General features: G+C 40.6%; 1 protein-coding gene and 1 pseudogene across 1 annotated transcript; one reads left to right on the top strand and one right to left on the bottom strand.

Moving 5' to 3' along the window:
• The first annotated feature begins 959 nt into the window (after positions 1-959).
• LOC129829890 (CDK5 and ABL1 enzyme substrate 2-like) lies at positions 960-13,524 on the top strand. The gene is made up of 9 exons (XM_055891884.1): positions 960-1,693; positions 4,196-4,291; positions 7,210-7,287; positions 7,553-7,658; positions 7,732-7,903; positions 8,004-8,101; positions 8,362-8,468; positions 8,631-8,835; positions 10,759-13,524. Exons 1-9 carry the CDS (start codon positions 1,053-1,055, stop codon positions 10,897-10,899), a joined length of 1,644 nt encoding a protein of 547 aa, XP_055747859.1. The 5' UTR covers positions 960-1,052; the 3' UTR covers positions 10,900-13,524.
• LOC129829891 (proteasomal ubiquitin receptor ADRM1-like) lies at positions 11,269-17,275 on the bottom strand (annotated as a pseudogene).
• Positions 17,276-18,789: the final 1,514 nt, after the last annotated feature.

Genomic DNA, 18,789 nt, shown 5'->3' with positions numbered 1-18,789 from the left:
TTGAAATAAAATGTTTCATATGAAGTGACAGTACGGAATGACACCTTTTATGTGAGGGTATTTTCATACACACCGGTTTTACTGTTTAGAAATGAAAGCACTTTATGTCTCTAGTCCCCCTCAAAAAATGCTAACCTCACCATTACCAATAACAGGGGAGGTTAGCATTTCTAACTCATCATTATTCAGGATTCATTCATGATTATCCATAATCATGGGAGCATCCACATTAATGTAGAAGTGTTCAGAAACATCTTCTATTCTTATTTCAAATAAAAGTGACTCCAAAATGACACAATACATTATTTACCATTCAGTTCCTACTGGGCAAGACATTATCCGAAACACAACCAAAACAAACTGCAAATGCTTCCAACAAGAGTTTGTAGAGTCACAAGCTTGACGTAGTCATTGCGTGCTAGGAATATGGGACCAAATACTCAATGACTATTTTAATATACTATAATTTCATTGTTCCAAATAAAACGTATTCAAAATGGGGGTCTAGATACATGAAGTGATATCTAAACAGTAAAACAGATATATGAAACATTTGATCTCATATCCAATATTCTGGAGTATAGGGCCAAATGTACACATTTTTGCTTATCTGCAGTACAATGTTATTCAATATAAATCACCAACCTTCTGGGTAAAGCAGGCTATTAAGAAACAGATCCCTATTCTATAAATTGGTGATTAGGCTGAAATTAGTAGGACCATAGTTAATAGAAAAATCTATTAAAATATGCCCAAAGTCTTGCTGATTAAATGCATAGGGTCGAATGTATTACAATACCTTGACTATTATGCATCTATTCGTTACAATGTATTATTATCCGTTGTTACATTGGTGGAGTTCGTTTTGCATGGCCCGGTGCCCCGGGTGGGTGGCTATTTCGCTTAAGGACCAATGGAATGGTTAACAACTCCGCTAACCAGGGGCACCAGGCCACGCAAAACGAACAGAACAATGTGTCTATCAGTTGTTACAATGCATCGCCATCAACTCACAGCCAATCCCCTAAAACCAAACCGTACTTATTTCAATAATGATACGTTTGAACCAATCAGCTTATGGTGGGCGTGGAGAGGTCCTCTCGCCGGCTAAATTCATTCCTCGTCGAGCACAATCGTTCTATTATACTAGAATGGCGACTGCTGTTTTCGGTCGTCAATGTACAACAGGCAGTATTACTGCAAAATCACACAAAGAACACCTGCGAAAAGGTAAGGATTCACGACGGAGACAGGCGGCTCTTTTGTTCCTCAACAACATATCTTTAGACGGAAGGCCTTTGTATCATCTCAGCAATGGAAACCACGGTCAAAGGGAGGCCGCCGAGCTCCGAAATCGAGACGCCACCGGGGCACAGGCGACTGGACACCCTCTTTTCTCATCGAGTATCTACGGAACTGTCTCCCTTGTGGCACCGTCCTTGGCCGGTGGCGCTGCTCCTACTGTGGCGGGGATCAGTGGACTGAGCCCAGTCCCTCCTAATTTGGGCATGTCTACAGACACGGGCTCAAGTACTGCTGTGCGGTGCAGTGAGGTGTTTTTTGAGGGTGTTGACCCCATGGTTCCACCAGATACCCCTCTGTGCCCCACCTCTGGACCTCAGACATTCAATCCAAGTGCCAAATCATCATTTGTGCTCCAGACTCAGAATTCCGTTCCGGGAGATACACAAAGGTGGGAAATATTATCTAGCTACTACGTTTGTATTATAGGGTGGTAAACAATAAGGGATTAATCTGTCATAATAACCATCAGTCACGACTAGGTGTTACTCACTCTGCTTTTGTATTCATTGTAACCAACATTGGCTGTTTCAAAGTTTGACAGAATAGGCCTGATTTATCAATGTGGTCTATTTACTTCCGCATATCTCATTTCAATATAGAAATCTACGGTAACTCAAATGGTCACAGTCTAGACCTTACGTCGAAATTGTAGTTATTTAAATCTATTTCTCAAAACAATCATTAGAACGTCTTAATTGTCAGCTGCCACATGGAAAAAAATCGTATTTCCCTGCAGTCCTTTAAAAAAAAACTCTGCAGCGACAAATGTAGCTGAGGAACGCTCAACTCTGTTCTAGTATAAAGGCGGAGTAGAGTTTTGATTCAATAAGTTGTGCAACACTTGTAGCTGAGGAACGCTTAGCTCCTTTTAGCAAAGCTAGTATCTTACACACTAGCAATGTTAGGAATTAGCTTGTATAAAAAAAGATAATAGCCCGTCAAAGGCGAGAAGTTAAATACAATTCAATTTCAATATACTCCGAGTCTGCCCTGCAGATTGTCCATAGGGTTGGTCCTCATGCAGGGGGAAATTGGTCGCGCGATTTACTAGCAACACCCTTTACCATCGGTCGATATGTACAAATGTCAATTCTGAAAACGCTTACCTGTACCCGTTTGTTATGTACAACCGCGTTCCTTCCGCGGGATCCGAAATTCACACGTTTTAATAAACCCGTATCAAATACAACCACCGACCTTTTCCTAATTTGTGTTGCTCAACTCAGCGCGAATGCGCATGTGCCAATTGTATCTTGGCTTACATCAAGGACGCTACGTGAGCAACACAAATGTGAGAAAAAGTAGGTATTGTTTAGGTTTTTATAAAATAAATAGGAATTTTAGCACAGCGCGGAAGGACCACGGTTGTACAGGACAAACATACGTACTGTAGGCCTACAGGTAAGCGTTTTCAGGATGGAACTTTTTTCAAGTCTTGACTGCTGGGAACTCAATGTTGTTACTATCAAATCGGCGCCCAGTTATAAACACTCAACCCTGCCTTGATAAAAGAGAACAGTTGGACGATCGCTTAGCTGCTTATAGCAACGCTAGTATTTACACACTGGGGTTGCTGGAAATTGGCTTGCAAAAAAACGGAATAGTCCGCCAGAAGTTAAAATATTCTGTCCATTGTCTGTATAGTTGGTCCTTATGCAGAGGGAAATTTGAGAAAAAAACACAATGGAACTTAAAATGAAACTTTCCACACCTGGGTCTGTTGTAGACCTATGAAGTTCCTCTCCTTACTCGTGTCAAAATAAAAGTCCCCTACAAGTTCTTGCTTTTTTTGTGCAGGTATGGCGCACGTGCTGGACTTTTATTTTGACATGAGGGTATCAGAGAGGAAGTAGGTCTAAAAAGATGTTTGAGAAATCTGTTTAATTTTTGTTCTATTAGATTTTTTTTCTTCTCAATTTCCCCCTGCATGAGGACCAACCCTATGGGCAATCGGCAGGGGAGACTCGGGAGTAGGTTGAAATTGAATTTTATTTAACCTCTCGCTTCTGAGGACTATTCGTTTTTTACAAGCTAATTCCTAGCAATGCTAGTGTGTAAGATACTAACAATCAAATTGTATTGGTCACATACGGGTATTTAGCAGATGTTTCTAAAAACAGCTAAGCCTTCCTCAGCTACAAGTGCTGCACAACTCATCACTAAATTAATCTACAGTTTCATACAATTATCTGATAGTTCTTACATATTTAGTTGATATTGGTTTGTTTATTTTAACATTCTTTGTAATGCTGTGCTTTGTGTAAACATTACATTAATTGTTGTCAGACCTTCTGTGTTATCATCTCACCTTCTCCTCCTGCCACCACATCTGTCTTGCTCTGCATCTTACCTCTCCGTCATTCTCTTTGAACATGTTTAGAAAAACAAACATATAACTTCAACTCCCTCTCACACAACATTGTGATTTTGGCATTATTATTCAGACATGTGTAACAGTATAACTTTAAACCGTCCCCTCGCCCCGACACGGGCGCGAACCAGGGACCCTCTGCACACATCAACAACAGTCACCCACGAAGCGTCGTTACCCGTCGCTCCACAAAAGCCGCGGCCCTTGCAGAGCAAGGGGCAACACTACATCTAGGTTTCAGAGCAAGTGACGTAACTGATTGAAACGCTACTAGCGCGTACCCGCTAACTAGCTAGCCATTTCACATCCGTTACACATGTCATGTAAATTAATCTTTAAGGTCTTCCTTAGTTTATTATTTCAAGAAAATGGTTCATTCTTCCTCCATATTTGTTTACCTCCATATTTTAAAACTCACTGACAAATTATATGGTACTGTTGCGACCTGTTGGTCCAGACATTACACATTACTAATGTTGATGTTTAATTGACAAATATGTGTTCTCCATTTTGTCTTAGATCACGGAATCATTCGGACTCTCCAAAACCTGCAAGGGTGGGCAAGAAGGTCCACTTTATCAAGAATATGAGGCAGTACGACACAAGAGGCAGCAGGTGAGTTTAAGTAGTAGATTAGGGGGTGCAGGAGATGTGTGGAGTAAACTGTGTATTCTAATGAAGTGAACAACCAAAACAAAATGTATAAAGCATTCTTCTATAGGCTCAACAAGTGGTATCAAAAAAAGTAATTCTAAATGGCATTTTAGTGACCCATGACATACAGGAAATGAATTGCATTCATAAGCATAGCCTTTATAGAGAAGAGGGAAGAAGATAACAGAACGACTGTGTGGATTGCAACAGTGCATTTAATCAAATCAAAACACCAAAAAGGTGTACCGTGGAATTATAACCCTCCCTGTCATTAATAGTAAAATACCCCTTATGTAAAATGGGACTGAACTATCACGCTCAAGCTGCACTCAACCTATTCTCACTCTGTTTAACTTAGTCTCTTACTCAATGTGTTTTTTATGAATGAGGAACCTGGGTGAGGCCTATAGGGCTACAGCCTAGTCAGGTTGTCTTAGAAAGAAAAGTTTCCCTGGATACACAAAGATAAGACACACATTTTTCTAAACAGTTTAAACTCTAAACTGTTTCAACAAGGCAAACAGTTTTAGAAGCCTTCTCATTTTTCCCTACCTGAAAATGATTTAATCATAGACAATATCACGTCCATAGTCGTTTTTGCATGTTTTCCTGAACTTAGTGAAAAATGCAAATACAGTATCACACGTTGCTGGCATGTTGTAAGATGTTTTGCAATAACCAGAGCCATGTATATAGAGAGATGGGACATTGAGGTTTCTGTATCATGATGCATTTACGTGGCACTGCAGCCATGTTGGCGCAAAATTAACATTACATGCGGAATATAATGTCTAGAAAGAGCATTATGGTGCATTTACATGACACTTAAAAATTAAATGGCAGTCCTGTTAGCGCTCCAGTAAAGATGGTATCCGCAGTAGGGGAAACTGCGCCACTGACCACCCAACAGCCGTAGTTATTGTTTCTGTTTTGTTAACAAAGCAGAGCTGGGAGCGGCGCGGATTTGGTAAAAAAAAAGTTATTTTTTTGGGGTTTTGGGTTATTTACCCAAAAAAATATGGGGGAATGGAAATGATGCAGACAATTACATTGGAAGCAACATTCTTTCCGCAATACTAAGCTGATCCACCCCCCCAAAAAAAGAAAAAGAAAAAAAAGAAAAGAAAAAAAAAAAAAAAAAGTTAAAAAGTGAATTGCATATGCTGCTGTTCTATCGCGTGTGCAATGATGTCCGAGGGGGAAACAAATGTGTTCGTTGTTTGCAGTAACTTCTTGGTTGTTGTAATATTGCAAACGGACTGTACCATGGAATTGGTACATCAAAAATCTATTCCCAACTATTTTGCAATCTGTATGGCACAGTTGTCAACATCCTGTTCCTCAAATGAAACTGGTATACATTCCTATTTATGCTATTTTTATTCCTCCGCCAGTTTTGATCGTTTATATTGGGCAGACAGACCAGTTCCCTACCGCCTCCCGCTGCCACCCGCCTCCTCCATTTTTGGGGCAATGCTATAATCAATTGGTTGTACTCTTGGATTGAGCAGACCTTCCCGTACAATTCTGATAACTCCATGAAGGACATAACTCTACCATTACAATATCATTTAAGAACAAAATACCCTTTTCAAACATCTTTCCCATAAATACAGGTATTTTATCAACCAGCACATTTGAGTTCAGCCATAATATGTTGTAATATTTGTTCTATCTTTCCAGGGGGATGAAATTGAAATTGTAGCCAGTTCTGCAATGCTTGTTTGAAAAAGACAGATACTTTTTTTTAAAAGTATTATTTTCAATTAATCGAAAATGAGACATGGCAATCTGCAAAAAGGCAGTTTTTAAACAATGGATGAGCATCTCTTATTAATCTACTTGAGAACCATTTAGGGTTCAAATAAAACTTTTGAATGAGTGAACCTTTTAGAGAGTTTAGTGCTTTTATATTTAATAATCTCAACCCACCCAATTCATATTCATTATATAGGTATGCTCATTTTATTTTGTCTGGTTTAGCGTCCCAAATAAAGCAAAATATTTTTTGCTCATATGATTTGAAAAACAAATCATCAGGAGTAGGCAGCGCCATAATTAAGTGAGTAAACTGAGATATGACTAAGGAGTTAATCAGGGCAATTTTTCCATAAATAGACCGGTATTTACCTCTCCATGGTTGCAGGATCTTGTCTATTTTCACAAGTTTTCTATTGAAATTCATTTTGGAGAGCTTATTTATATATTTTGTGATATGAATACCGAGTATGTCTACTTCACCATCAGCCCATTTTATAGGTAAGCTGCAAGGTAATGTAAAAGTTGTATTTTTGAAGGGTCTGATATGTAATATTGTACAGTTATCATAATTAGGTTTTAGTACAGAGAGTACAGAAAAGTTATTTTTAATGAGACATTGCAGGGATCTTTAATCCATTTAATAATAAGGCTGTAACGTAACATTGTTTTGAAAAGTCAAGGGGTCTGAATATTTTCCGAAAGCACTGTACACATTGTACTAATAAGTGCATTACTAATGCTGTAGTTAACTGTAGTTTGGGTCGTTCTTGAATTGCGGTGGCATTTGGGCACTACATTAAAAAATGTAATTAAAGGCGTTCCATTCTAAATCAACTAATATGCTTTTTCTTTTTACATTAGGATAACGTGCCACCAGTAGGAGTAGTAACACCAATGAGACATTTTTGGTTATTCAGGATTTTCTTAACCGTAGGCCAGATACTCAAATCTAAGGTCATTAAATTTTTTTATTTAAGTGATATGGTTAGGGCTGCCATACAGTATGTACCTTTTTGGGCGACCCGACCCGTTTAGTAGTATGTGACTGTAGCTGTTGTTTGTGTAGACTGACACTGCGGATGTTCTGTGTGCCTGTACTTGCTATCTGTGTCCTGCAGGATCATGATGATTTGTGCCAAGCGGTCTCTCTGTGCTGCTTTCTCAGTGCTGCCCTATGGAGAGCGTATTCACCTCAGGTACAGACACATAGCCCTAACCAACTAGAGCCCACCTCTATCCCTCTGTCTCACTATATGACCCAGCCATCCTCTCGTGTGTCCTGAATCGCCATCAGGAAAGGTTTTGTGTTATGATGATCACAGGTTTTAATGTGGAGCTGCATAATAATTATATAATGTATGCCATTTAGCAGACACTTTTATCCAAGTGACTTAGTCATGCATTCATACATTTTATGATGCATGATGGTGACATGAGTAGATTCTCTTTCTGCACACCCAGTGACCCAAAGTTGGAGGCGCACAAACTACAGCTGTCCTCTGGGGTGGCATCTGACCTGTTCCCTGGCCTGGAGGGCCTGGTGGTGGAGCTTGGTGCATATGGAAAGGTAAGGTTGCACTGGAGAGTAACTGCACACTGTCTGTGCTTTGTGTTCGTAAATGTCTCTATTTCCTCTTCAGACGGTATCGTACGCCCAGTTCCTTTTCCCCACTAATGCCCTGGTGAGACCGAAGAGCAGTGGAGCACTAGAGCCCAGCACAACACAGACCCCCCTGTCATGTAACCAATGCAATGGCCAGAAGAACTACACCACCCCGTCTCGACTCAACAACACCATAGGACAGGACCTGAGTACGCTCCACTTCACTAGAATACAGGTTACATGCACTCTCTCTTTAGCAAATTGTTTTTGCAAGTATTACTGTCTTCTCATTTAATATCATTTTTACAGATATAGAAGACCTGGCAGACTATGATCCCTACCTACTCAGTGACCCTCAGTGGCCTTGCGGGAGACACAAGAGAGTTCTTATATTCTCATCATATGTGGTAGGCATTCATATAACATTATACATGTTACATACACCTCACCACATTACTTTGTGACTAGACAATACATCACACGACACACTGCAGTCCAGAATGCTCTGATTTTGTTCAGTAGCACCATTATGAACTTAAAATCCCTTACGATATGGATTATTTTATGACAAGTAAACTTTACTGGACATAGTAAACAGCATCATAATGCAATCTCTATGAATAGGATGAAAGCAAAGTTCTCATTTATTTTGTTCCCTGTCTTCCAGACGACTGTTATTGAGTATGTGAAGCCGTCGGACCTGAAGAAAGACATGAATGAGACGTTCAAGGAGAAGTTCCCCTATATTAAACTGACCCTCAGCAAGATAAGAAGGTGCACGGTGCATGAACACGTTGTGCATTTTTGTCTACTGTCTGTTTCAATCTCTGAAAGTAACATTTGTATCTTTGTCTCCAAACCATGCATTTACATATGCAAATCCTGCATATCTGCCTACCATACACACCCATGTGTAACCTCCCTCCTGTTTGACAGCCTGAAGTGGGAGATACGCGCGGTGGGAGAGGAGTGCAGTTTGCAGCCGGTCACAGTGGCTATGGCATTTGTGTACTTTGAGAAACTGGTGCTGCAGGGCCGCCTGAACAAGCAGAATAGGAAGTTGGTGTCTGCAGCCTGCGTCCTACTGGCAGCCAAGATCAGCAGTGACCTGAAGAAGCAGGAGGTCCGACAGCTGATTGACGTAAGTGAAGTCGTTTTTTTACATGTACAGTTGAAGTCGTAAGTTTACATACACTTAGGTTGGAGTCATTAACTAGTTTTTCAACCACTCTACAAATGTCTTGTTAACAAACTATAGTTTTGGCACGTCGGTTAGGACATCTACTTTGTGCATGACACAAGTAATTTTTCCAACAATTGTTTAGACAGATTATTTCACTAATAATTCACTGTATCACAATTCCAGTGGGTCAGAAGTTTACATACACTAAGTTGACTGTGCCTTTAAACAGCTTGGAAAATTACAGAAAAGTATGTCATGGCTTTAGAAGCTTCTGATAGGTTAATTGACATCATTTGAGTCAATTGGAGGTGTACCTGTGGATGTATTTCAAGGCCTACCTTCAAACTCAGTGCCTCTTTGCTTGACATCATGGGAAAATTAAAAGAAATCAGCCAAGTGGAGGTCTACAAATTGTAGACCTCCACAAGTCTGGTTGATCCTTGGGTGCAATTTCCAAACACCTGAAGGTACCACGTTCATCTGTATTAACACCATGAGACCACGCAGTCGTCATACCACTCAGGAAGGAGACGCGTTCTGTCTCCTAGAGATGAACGTACTTTGGTGCGAAAAGTGCAAATCAATCCCAGAATAACAGCAAAGGACCTTGTGAAGATGCTGGAGGAAACGGGTACAAAAGTATCTATAGCCACAGTGAAACGAGTCCTATATTGACATAACCTGAAAGGCCGCCCAGCAAGGAAGAAGCCATTGCTCCAAAACCGCCATTAAAAAAGCCTGACTACGTTTTGCAACTGCACATGGGGGCAAAGATTGTACTTTTTGGAGAAATTTCCTCTGGTCTGATGAAACAAAAATAGAATTGTTTGGCTATATTGACCCTCGTTATGTTTGGAGGAAAAAGGGTGAGGATTGCATGCCGAAGAACATCATCCCAACTGTGAAGCACGGGGGTGGCAGCATCATGTTGTGGGGGTGCTTTGCTGCAGGTGGGACTGGTACACTTCACAAAATAGATGGCTTCATGAGGGAGGAAAATTGTGTGGATATATTGAAGCAACATCTCAAGACAGCAGTCAGAAAGTTAAAGCTTGGTTGCAAATGGGTCTTCCAAAAGGACAATGACCCCAAGCATACTTCCAAAGTTGTGGCAAAATGGCTTAAGGACAACAAAGTCAAGGTATTGGAGTGGCCATCACCAAGCCCTGACCTCAATCCTATAGAGAATTTGTGGGCAGAACTGAAAAAGCGTGTGCGCGCAAGGAGGCCTACAAACCTGACTCAGTTACACCAGCTCTGTCAGGAGGAATGGGCCAAAATTCACCCAACTGATTGTGGGACGCTTTTGGAAGGCTACCCAAAATGTTTGACCCAAGTTAAACAATTTAAAGGCAATGCTACCAAATACTAATTGAGTGTATGTAAACTTCTGACCCACTGGTAATGTGATGAAAGAAATCAAAGCTTAAATAAATCATTCTCTACTATTCTGATAATTCACATTCTTAAAATAAAGTGGTGATCTTAACTGACCTAAGACAGGGAATTTTGACTGATTAAATGTCAGGAATTGTGAAAAACTGAGTTTAAATGTATTTGGCTAAGGTGTATGTAAACTTCCGACTTAAACTGTACATATTGGTCATTTAGCAGACGCTCTTATCCAGAGCAACTTACAATCAAGTAGCACTCCTAACATGCAATTATATTATTCAACCTACCCATTTAAGCATTGCATACATTTTTTAAGAATTGAAAATACAGTACCTTGTGTGTTTAAAATGTATGGATAATTTTGCTCACGTCAGGATCACTTTAATGAATTGAATTGTTACGGTGATCAGAGCATTGGGCAGTATTGTAGGAGGTTGTCTTCTCGTTCTTAGCCCCCCTTATCTTTCTCTCTCCATGGTTGAGCAGAAGCTGGAGGAGCGTTTTCGTATAAACAGCCGGGAGTTGATTCCATTGGAATTCCCTGTCCTGGTTGCCTTGGAAATGGGGCTCTACCTCCCTGACAGCAAGGTCATGCCGCACTACCGCAGGCTGGTGCAGCAGGGCTAAGCTGGAGCTTGGAGGTGGCCCGGAGAACTGGCCTGTGCCAGTTTTGATATTTAAGTCCTGATGATATTGATTGGAAATGCTGATCCTGAATCAGCATCTTGAGAGATGCACCTTCTGCCCTAGAATCTGTTCAGGTGTAGCAGGCCAGCCCAGCCTACACGCTCCTTATAAAAATAAATATAACTGTTTAGGTACTCTATTTATTTGATTGAATGCAATCCAATATCTTGATAACTTGATATGATAATATATTGGTAATAGAATGAAGGATTTTAAAGAATATTTTCTGCAAAGCTGTTGGACTGTTTTTTTTCATGTTTTGATTCTTGTTGAGTCAGCTTGTACTGAACTTTCTGGGTGGTATATCAATCAATTTCAATCAATTTTATTTTATATAGCCCTTCGTACATCAGATAATATCTCGAAGTGCTGTACAGAAACCCAGCCTAAAACCCCAAACAGCTAGAATGCAGGTGTAGAAGCATATGGCATTCTGATGTGAATATTTTTTTCATAGAAGGGTTCAAAACCATGTTTATTTGTACAAACAGTACACCTTAAATATTTGCTAAGAAATTGCTAAAAAACTGAGTGTAGGATGGCAACCTGATGGGGGTGTCTGTAAGAACACACAGAGGACTTTTACTATTCTCTAGTTTATCTCTTTCAGTCCTAAAGGCATTGGTCCTCGGATGAGTGGCAATGATGGGTTACATGTGATCAGATGACAGATGTAGATGGTTTTAGTTGTCAGTACACGCATCTATTTGTGTCCATTGTTCTGGTTTGGTTGCTTGTGAGAAGAGGGCTAACGACTGCAGATGAGAGCATATGTGGTTGTTATGGAGGTTATGCATGCTGCTTGATGGAGGTGTGTGGCGACTAATGGGGGGCAAGCTAGGCCATGGTGAGTTAGATTTTTTGTTGTTGATTTCTATAATAAAAAATGCTTTATTGAAGAGATGATAGTGTTGGAAAGTCGGAAGGGGTTATATTTGTCCTATTTCACACATTGGGCCGGATTTGAGCCCATACCCACTCTGGCATACATGTGTGCCGGGTCAGCGGCTGTAACCGCAGGACCACACAGGCCACCGAAGTATGAGTTTTTACATTTGGTCTGCATCTATAAGCAGCCAAAAGGCATCTCCCGAGGGTTGACTTGTTGTTCAAAGGTTTAGTTATTATTATTTTTTAAATTAATAAACCAGATTAAGACTTGCAGTGCATTCAAAACGCATGACAGCGCTCTGTTATAAGATGTCACAGATCACGTTAAAGGTGGTGATTGTTCCTTCTAATCCTCTGTACGTTCATTTCGAGCTGTGGGAAGAAGTCTTAACTTACTCTATTTAAAGGATGTGTCTGATAAGGTCCGCATAATGTGATGTTGATGGTTGCCATATCAGTTTGAAATAATTTAGCCGCCCTGAAGTATTTCCCCGTCCAAAGGTACAGATTTTATTTTATTTTTTGTGTAAATGGTGCCTGGTATTGGTATCTTTGCTCATTGTAGCTTGTGTTGATCTTACTATTTATTCACTCACTTTGAAAATGACACATCAGCCATTGGACTTAAAAGGCCTCAAATGTGATTGAAATGACACTCTGGCCAGCCCAGAACTCTCATCCTCACAAACTATACTGTAGAACCATCAGCTTTTCAGTTTTTATTGTATAATTCGTTTAAAACTTGGCTTATAAGGTATTTTATTACCCTTTTCTTGAGTTGGAGTCAACAGTTTTGATCATGTCAGTACTGTAGCTAGCAATCAGTCTAATTGTGTAGACTTTAAATCACCACTGTGCAATCAACTGCCTCTTTGATGTTGGCGTTATCAATCTTCTATTACACAAATTACTTTTCTGCTGTGAATGGTTTTGTTAAGTTGCATGGTTAATGTTCAATCAAACCTCATATCAGTACCTGGTTGGTATTGTATATCAACACTCAGGTATAGGATTTGCAATAAGTATTCTTACCATATTGTTCAAAGTGCTGGATCATCCACAAGCCAGTTGTCCTATTTTTTTTTTTTAGCTCTCAGGAAATATCTTTGAATTAAAGCTTTTTTTTCCCGCTGATCATTCTGGGATCATGGGATTTATCAAACAGAAAAACTCTGGAATGAGAGCAGGTAGAAAACAGTTATTTGTGTGTGTCCTAAAAAGTGGATTTATTTACAGTATTGTGTATTTCTCTTCATTTGCGTTGTATTATGCCACTTGACAAAACCGTAAGTGCCTAAAACCACCATGAGTTGAATGATGTATCAGTCCTATCCAGATATTATTCCCTCTTGTATTTCACTCTTATTGCTGTTGGGGTGTTGTTTCACCGTACCTGTGAATATCATGGAAAATTGGACTGCATAATGTGAAGCTCATTGTTCTCTGAGTGATCTTGGAAAAAACATTTTGTACAGTAATGTGCAGATGTCTGCTGTGGTGTGACTGGATGTCTTTGTTTTGCAAATGTATGATTAAAGAATTACCTCATGTAATTTGTTTAGAATGTGAAATGATAGAACTTCTGAAAATGTTGTAATCATGGATGTTGTCAATTTTGTAAAAGTATATATATTTTTTAAATCAGAATCTTTTTAAACATTATCTAACCATTAAGACCACATGACTGGAGTGTTTTTTTTTTTAGGCCAGGAAGCTACGGGGCACATGTAGCTGTCACTAGTTTACCAAGGGCCAAATCCTAAACTGTCACAATATTCTGGTTTGCAATATATCAGGGAACACATTTAATGTTATGTTGATTCAAGCTCTGAGGATTTGAGCATGTGTGCATCAATTTGTTATAAATTTAACACCCAATTGAGAGGGTAGGTGTCTTACATTCCATTAAATATATATTCTGTTAGGAAATGGTAGACAGCTTCAGTGCTCTAAATAACAAATCAGCTAGTAAATTGTTTTAATAAAATATTTAGTGAAACTGGACTAACACAGGTACTAATCCAAACTCATATCTTTGTCATCATCCTTGTCTTTGGAATCATTGTTCTCATGGTCAGACTTGCTGTCTGTCTCCATGGCTTTAGCAAAGGCCTCAATGTCTGGAATGGAGGAAAGCGCAATTAGAATTTCACTAATGAAAACAGCAGGTCATAAACTCTTATGGAAATCTTATTCAAAATGGTAGACACTAATGTTATGTAGGATTATCTGCACAGGCAGACCTGCATGTTATGTGTTCTCTATACAATATATACAAACAAGGTCCCTGGGTTCATGTTTTGTGGGCAGATACAGGACACTGACCTCCTTTGTTAACTACATCCACAGCTTCTGTTGGCAGCCCAAACTGGTTTATTAGAGGCCCCAACTGCCCTGAAGCCAGGGCACTACTGAACAGACCCATGGCCTACAAAGAGAATAATCACTGCTTTACATCATATATACTCATACTGTAGTATATGAAATTTAGCACTCAAGTGGTAACTAAAAGAAAGACCAGGATCACTTTATCATACTATAGTAAGTGTTCTAAGAAAACACTGCTACTCAAGTGTGCTCTATAGAGAAAGGAAGAGCACTGCTCAAAACATACTCAGAGCAGTTTGTGTGTGTGGTATACCTGCTGAAACTGTGGGGAGGTGAGTATGTGGTGGAGCTTGTCGGTGCTCTGAGGCAGGGCCTCTCCTGATGGCAGGAAAGGCAGCAGCCTCTCCTGGACCTCAGCATTGGCCAGGATAGGAGCCATGATTTCAGGGGTAACAACACTGGCCAGGTTCACTTTAGAGAGAACAAACAGTCATTTATATTTCATACAGACATCAGACAGGTGATAAATACAGAGGGCCATTCTCAACTTCAGTCATGGATCTACTGCTGCAAGGTTTTATTTCACTGGTAACAGCATGATTACAGTCCCTTATTTCATTGTAAATGTCTTCAAGAGACTCCTTATTGCTCTGTCCACTGTTCTAAACTGTTGAGCTGTGTTGTGAGCTGCTCTATAATTTAGTTTAGTCCCTCACCTCCCTGCCCGGCTGCAGGTACATTTACGGTTGCTAGGATACTCTGCAGGTCACTCAGCTGGATTGGCTGGGTGGGGCTGGCTGCCCCGGCTGTGAGGGAGGGGGAAACAGGGGTGGCGGGTGAGGCCATGGGTGACACTGCACTGGTGGCAGATGGGGTGATGGGTGTGGTTGGCACCTGGGAGGAGCCCAGCTGGGTGACAGCAGGAGACTGAGCGGGAGAGAGACCGAGAGACTAGCTAAATTCACAGGGGTTGTAATAAATGTAGAATAAGCTATCTGTAAAAGTTGGCTAAGTATTGAGTGTGTAGTCTAAGCTGAAGAGAGACAAGTGTATAAATGTACTAAATTCATTAATTTAGTAGTGAAGTAGTCTGTTGGCTTGTGGTACCTTGAAGAGGAGTTGCGGGCTGCAGGACCTCCACTACTTAGCAGGCTGGCCAGGCCCGGTTCAGCCAGAGCCCCAAGACCTCCTACAGACAGACACATGACAGAAATAGGGAGCGGATTATTAATTTGTCTCCCAAAGAATCCTGTTATGATAGACATTGTTGCAATTAATGACAACCCAATAGTCAGGCACTCCAGAACACATTCTCAGTCAATCCAGCTATCGTCTGTTTAAAGCACATTGCTACGAGTGGTAAAAAAAGACTGTACACTAAACAATAGCCACTTACCAAGACCTCCCAGTCCAGTAGGTCCAATGAGCTGCATGAGCTGGTTGTGACTCATGTTACCGAGGAGACTGCAGTCCATCCTTGCCTATGTAACGGATGTGAAATGGCTAGCTAGTTAGCGGGTACGCGCTAGTAGCATTTCAATCAGTTACGTCACTTGCTCTGAGACTTAAGTAGTGTTGCCCCTTGCTTTGCAAGGGCCGTGGCTTTTGTGGAGCGATGGGTAACGCTGCTTCGTGGGTGACTGTTGTCGATGTGTGCAGAGGGTCCCTGGTTCGCGCCCGTGTCGGGGCGAGGGGACGGTTTAAAGTTATATGTTACATTGATGCTGTTGACCCGGATCACTGGTTGCTGCGGAAAAAGGAGGAGGTTGAAAGGGGGGTGAGTGTAACGGATGTGAAATGGCTAGCTAGTTAGCGGGTGCGCGCTAGTAGCATTTCAATCAGTTACGTCACTTGCTCTGAGACTTAAGTAGTGTTGCCCCTTGCTTTGCAAGGGCCGTGGCTTTTGTGGAGCGATGGGTAACGCTGCTTCGTGGGCGACCGTTGTCGATGTGTGCAGAGGGTCCCTGGTTCGCGCCCGGGTCGGGGCGAGGGGATGGTTTAAAGTTATACTGTTACACCTAGGACAGGAGGAAGAATGCAAAATGTTCCCAAACGGATCAACACATCATGCACAAGGAGAGGCTGAGTGGGGAAGGAACTATTGTCTCTGAGTATGCATTGCTTCCTGTGTCAACATGCCACAGTACATTTGCACTCTGTTTATGAGTGTGTGCACTGTACCCTTCTTTAATCCTTACCACTCAGAGCAGACAGTTCATGCCCGCTGCTGCCTCCACTGTCCAGGGCTCCAGGCATAGGAGGGTTGTTAAGATACTCATTCACATTACGGCAGTACTCCTCATCCTTATCAGCCTCGGACTCCTATAACAGAGAAACACTTTATTACACCAGGAACTTATTTTTCTCATACAATTGGCAGCTGATAACATTACCTTCCTCTCCAGATAAATATACAAAGGAGGCAGATTATATACAATATACAAAGGCGGCAGGCGTGTTGTTGGGTGTGTTTAGACAGGCTGCCCAATTCTGATAATTTTTCACGAATAGGTATTTTGACCAATCAGATCAGCTCTGAAAATGATCTGATGTTAAAATATCTGATGTGATTTGTCAAAAGACCAATTAGTGGGGGAAAATATCAGAATTGGGCTGCCTGTGTAAACACAGCCATAGGATCTTCATCATTGCCATACACACCTGCATCCAGAAGAACAGTCTCTTGGAGCCAGCCTTGAACTTCAGAACAAACACCCGACCAGTAGTGCACTGGTTCACTCTTGAACTCACAATCTTCGGGGAAGATGATCAGGTCCTGAATAGGGACAATAATATTAATCACAGAGGTTAGTTAACCATGACAACACAAAGGACAGAGAGCGAGAAAAGTGCCACTGACATCCACGTTTCCAGAGGTCCGATCCTTCCAACAGAAATGAATGAGGGAGTCGTCAGTCTGAACATAGAATTGTCCCTTGCGCTTGTCTGGAGTCACTGTGCTACCCTTCATGGTCATCTTCCCTGCCCGAAACTCAACCAGGAATTTGCTGGAGGAGCCGCGGGACCCTGACACCACACTGGGAAACAGAGCTCCCGACATGATGATCTGGTGTTGGGCAACGATGATAAACAATGACAAAAGTTAGCTTGCTAGCCTAGCTAACGTTAGCCATCGAGTCAGCTAGCTTCCGAATTTTAGCTAGCTAGCTACTGGTATATCAACAATGTAGCAATCTAACCTTTAATTGCATTATCCTGAATTCAACATGTATCTAGCTACTTAAGTAATAGTGCCAATAGATACATATTTTTTAAAACACAAATTTACATTTTACTTTGAGATAGAAGATGCCAGATGGCCTTGGAATCAGATTACGACACTGGCTAGAGGAGAACGCAGCAATTTGATAGGTGAAGTGTCGTTTCCTAATCAACGGCTCCTTTTGGTGAACGCTGGGAACCGAATTGCATCGGTGAAAGAGCCAATTCATTTGTCTCTCTGGTTTAATGAATGGCTAGAGGAGAACGCAGCAATTTGATAGGTGAAGTGTCGTTTCCTAATCAACGGCTCCTTTTGGTGAACGCTGGGAACCGAATTGCATCGGTGAAAGAGCCAATTCATTTGTCTCTCTGGTTTAATGAATGAACAAAATGAACAGAATAATGAACAAAATAGGCTGAATCCTCACTGCAGAAACAATAAATAGTGGGGAGAGCGTGGTCCACGATACTTTTTGCAGTGTAAAAAAAATATATATCAGGTGATCTAATAATAATAATTAGGCCAGGTTAAAATGTATTTGAACCGCATTTCATAATGGTAGCCTACTTTTGGGCTTCTACATTGGATATTTTTTTTCTTCTTCACGATTCTTATTTCTTAGTCAAATGTTAAAATTACTTAACACCCATCCCGGATCCGGGAGCATCCTCATCAGTAAAAGCTGACTAGCATAGCCTAGCATAGCGCCACAAGTAAATAATAGCATATAAATATCATGAAATCACAAGTCCAATACGGCAAATGAAAGATAAACATCTTGTGAATCCAGCCATCATTTCCGATTTTTAAAATGTTTTACAGCGAAAACACTATGTATTTCTATTAGCTAACCACAATAGCCAAAAACTCAACCGCATATTTTCACCATGTTTCTACCGCATAGGTAGCTATCACAAAACTGACCAAAATAGAGATATAATTAGTCACTAACCAAGAAACAACTTAATCAGATGACAGTCTTATAACATATTATACAATAAATTTATGTTTTGTTCGAAAATGTGCATATTTGAGGTATAAATCATAGTTTTACATTGCAGCTACCATCAAAAATATCACAAAAGCAGCCAGAATAATTACAGAGAGCAACGTGAAATAACTAAATACTCATCATAAAACATTTATGAAAAATACATGGTTTACAGCAAACGAAAGATAAACATCTTGTGAATCCAGCCAATATTTCAGATTTTTTTAAGTGTTTTACAGCGAAAACACAATATAGAAATATATTAGCTTACCACAATAGCCAAACACACAACCGCATTTATTCACCGCATAGATAGCATTCGCAAAAACCAGCAAAAGATATAAAATTAATCACTAACCTTGACCAACTTCATCAGATGACAGTCTTATAACATCAG

The sequence above is a fragment of the Salvelinus fontinalis genome, chromosome 31 (genome assembly GCF_029448725.1).
Source record: "Salvelinus fontinalis isolate EN_2023a chromosome 31, ASM2944872v1, whole genome shotgun sequence".
Taxonomy (NCBI): domain Eukaryota; kingdom Metazoa; phylum Chordata; class Actinopteri; order Salmoniformes; family Salmonidae; genus Salvelinus; species Salvelinus fontinalis.
This window is presented reverse-complemented; position numbering and strand designations above follow the sequence as displayed.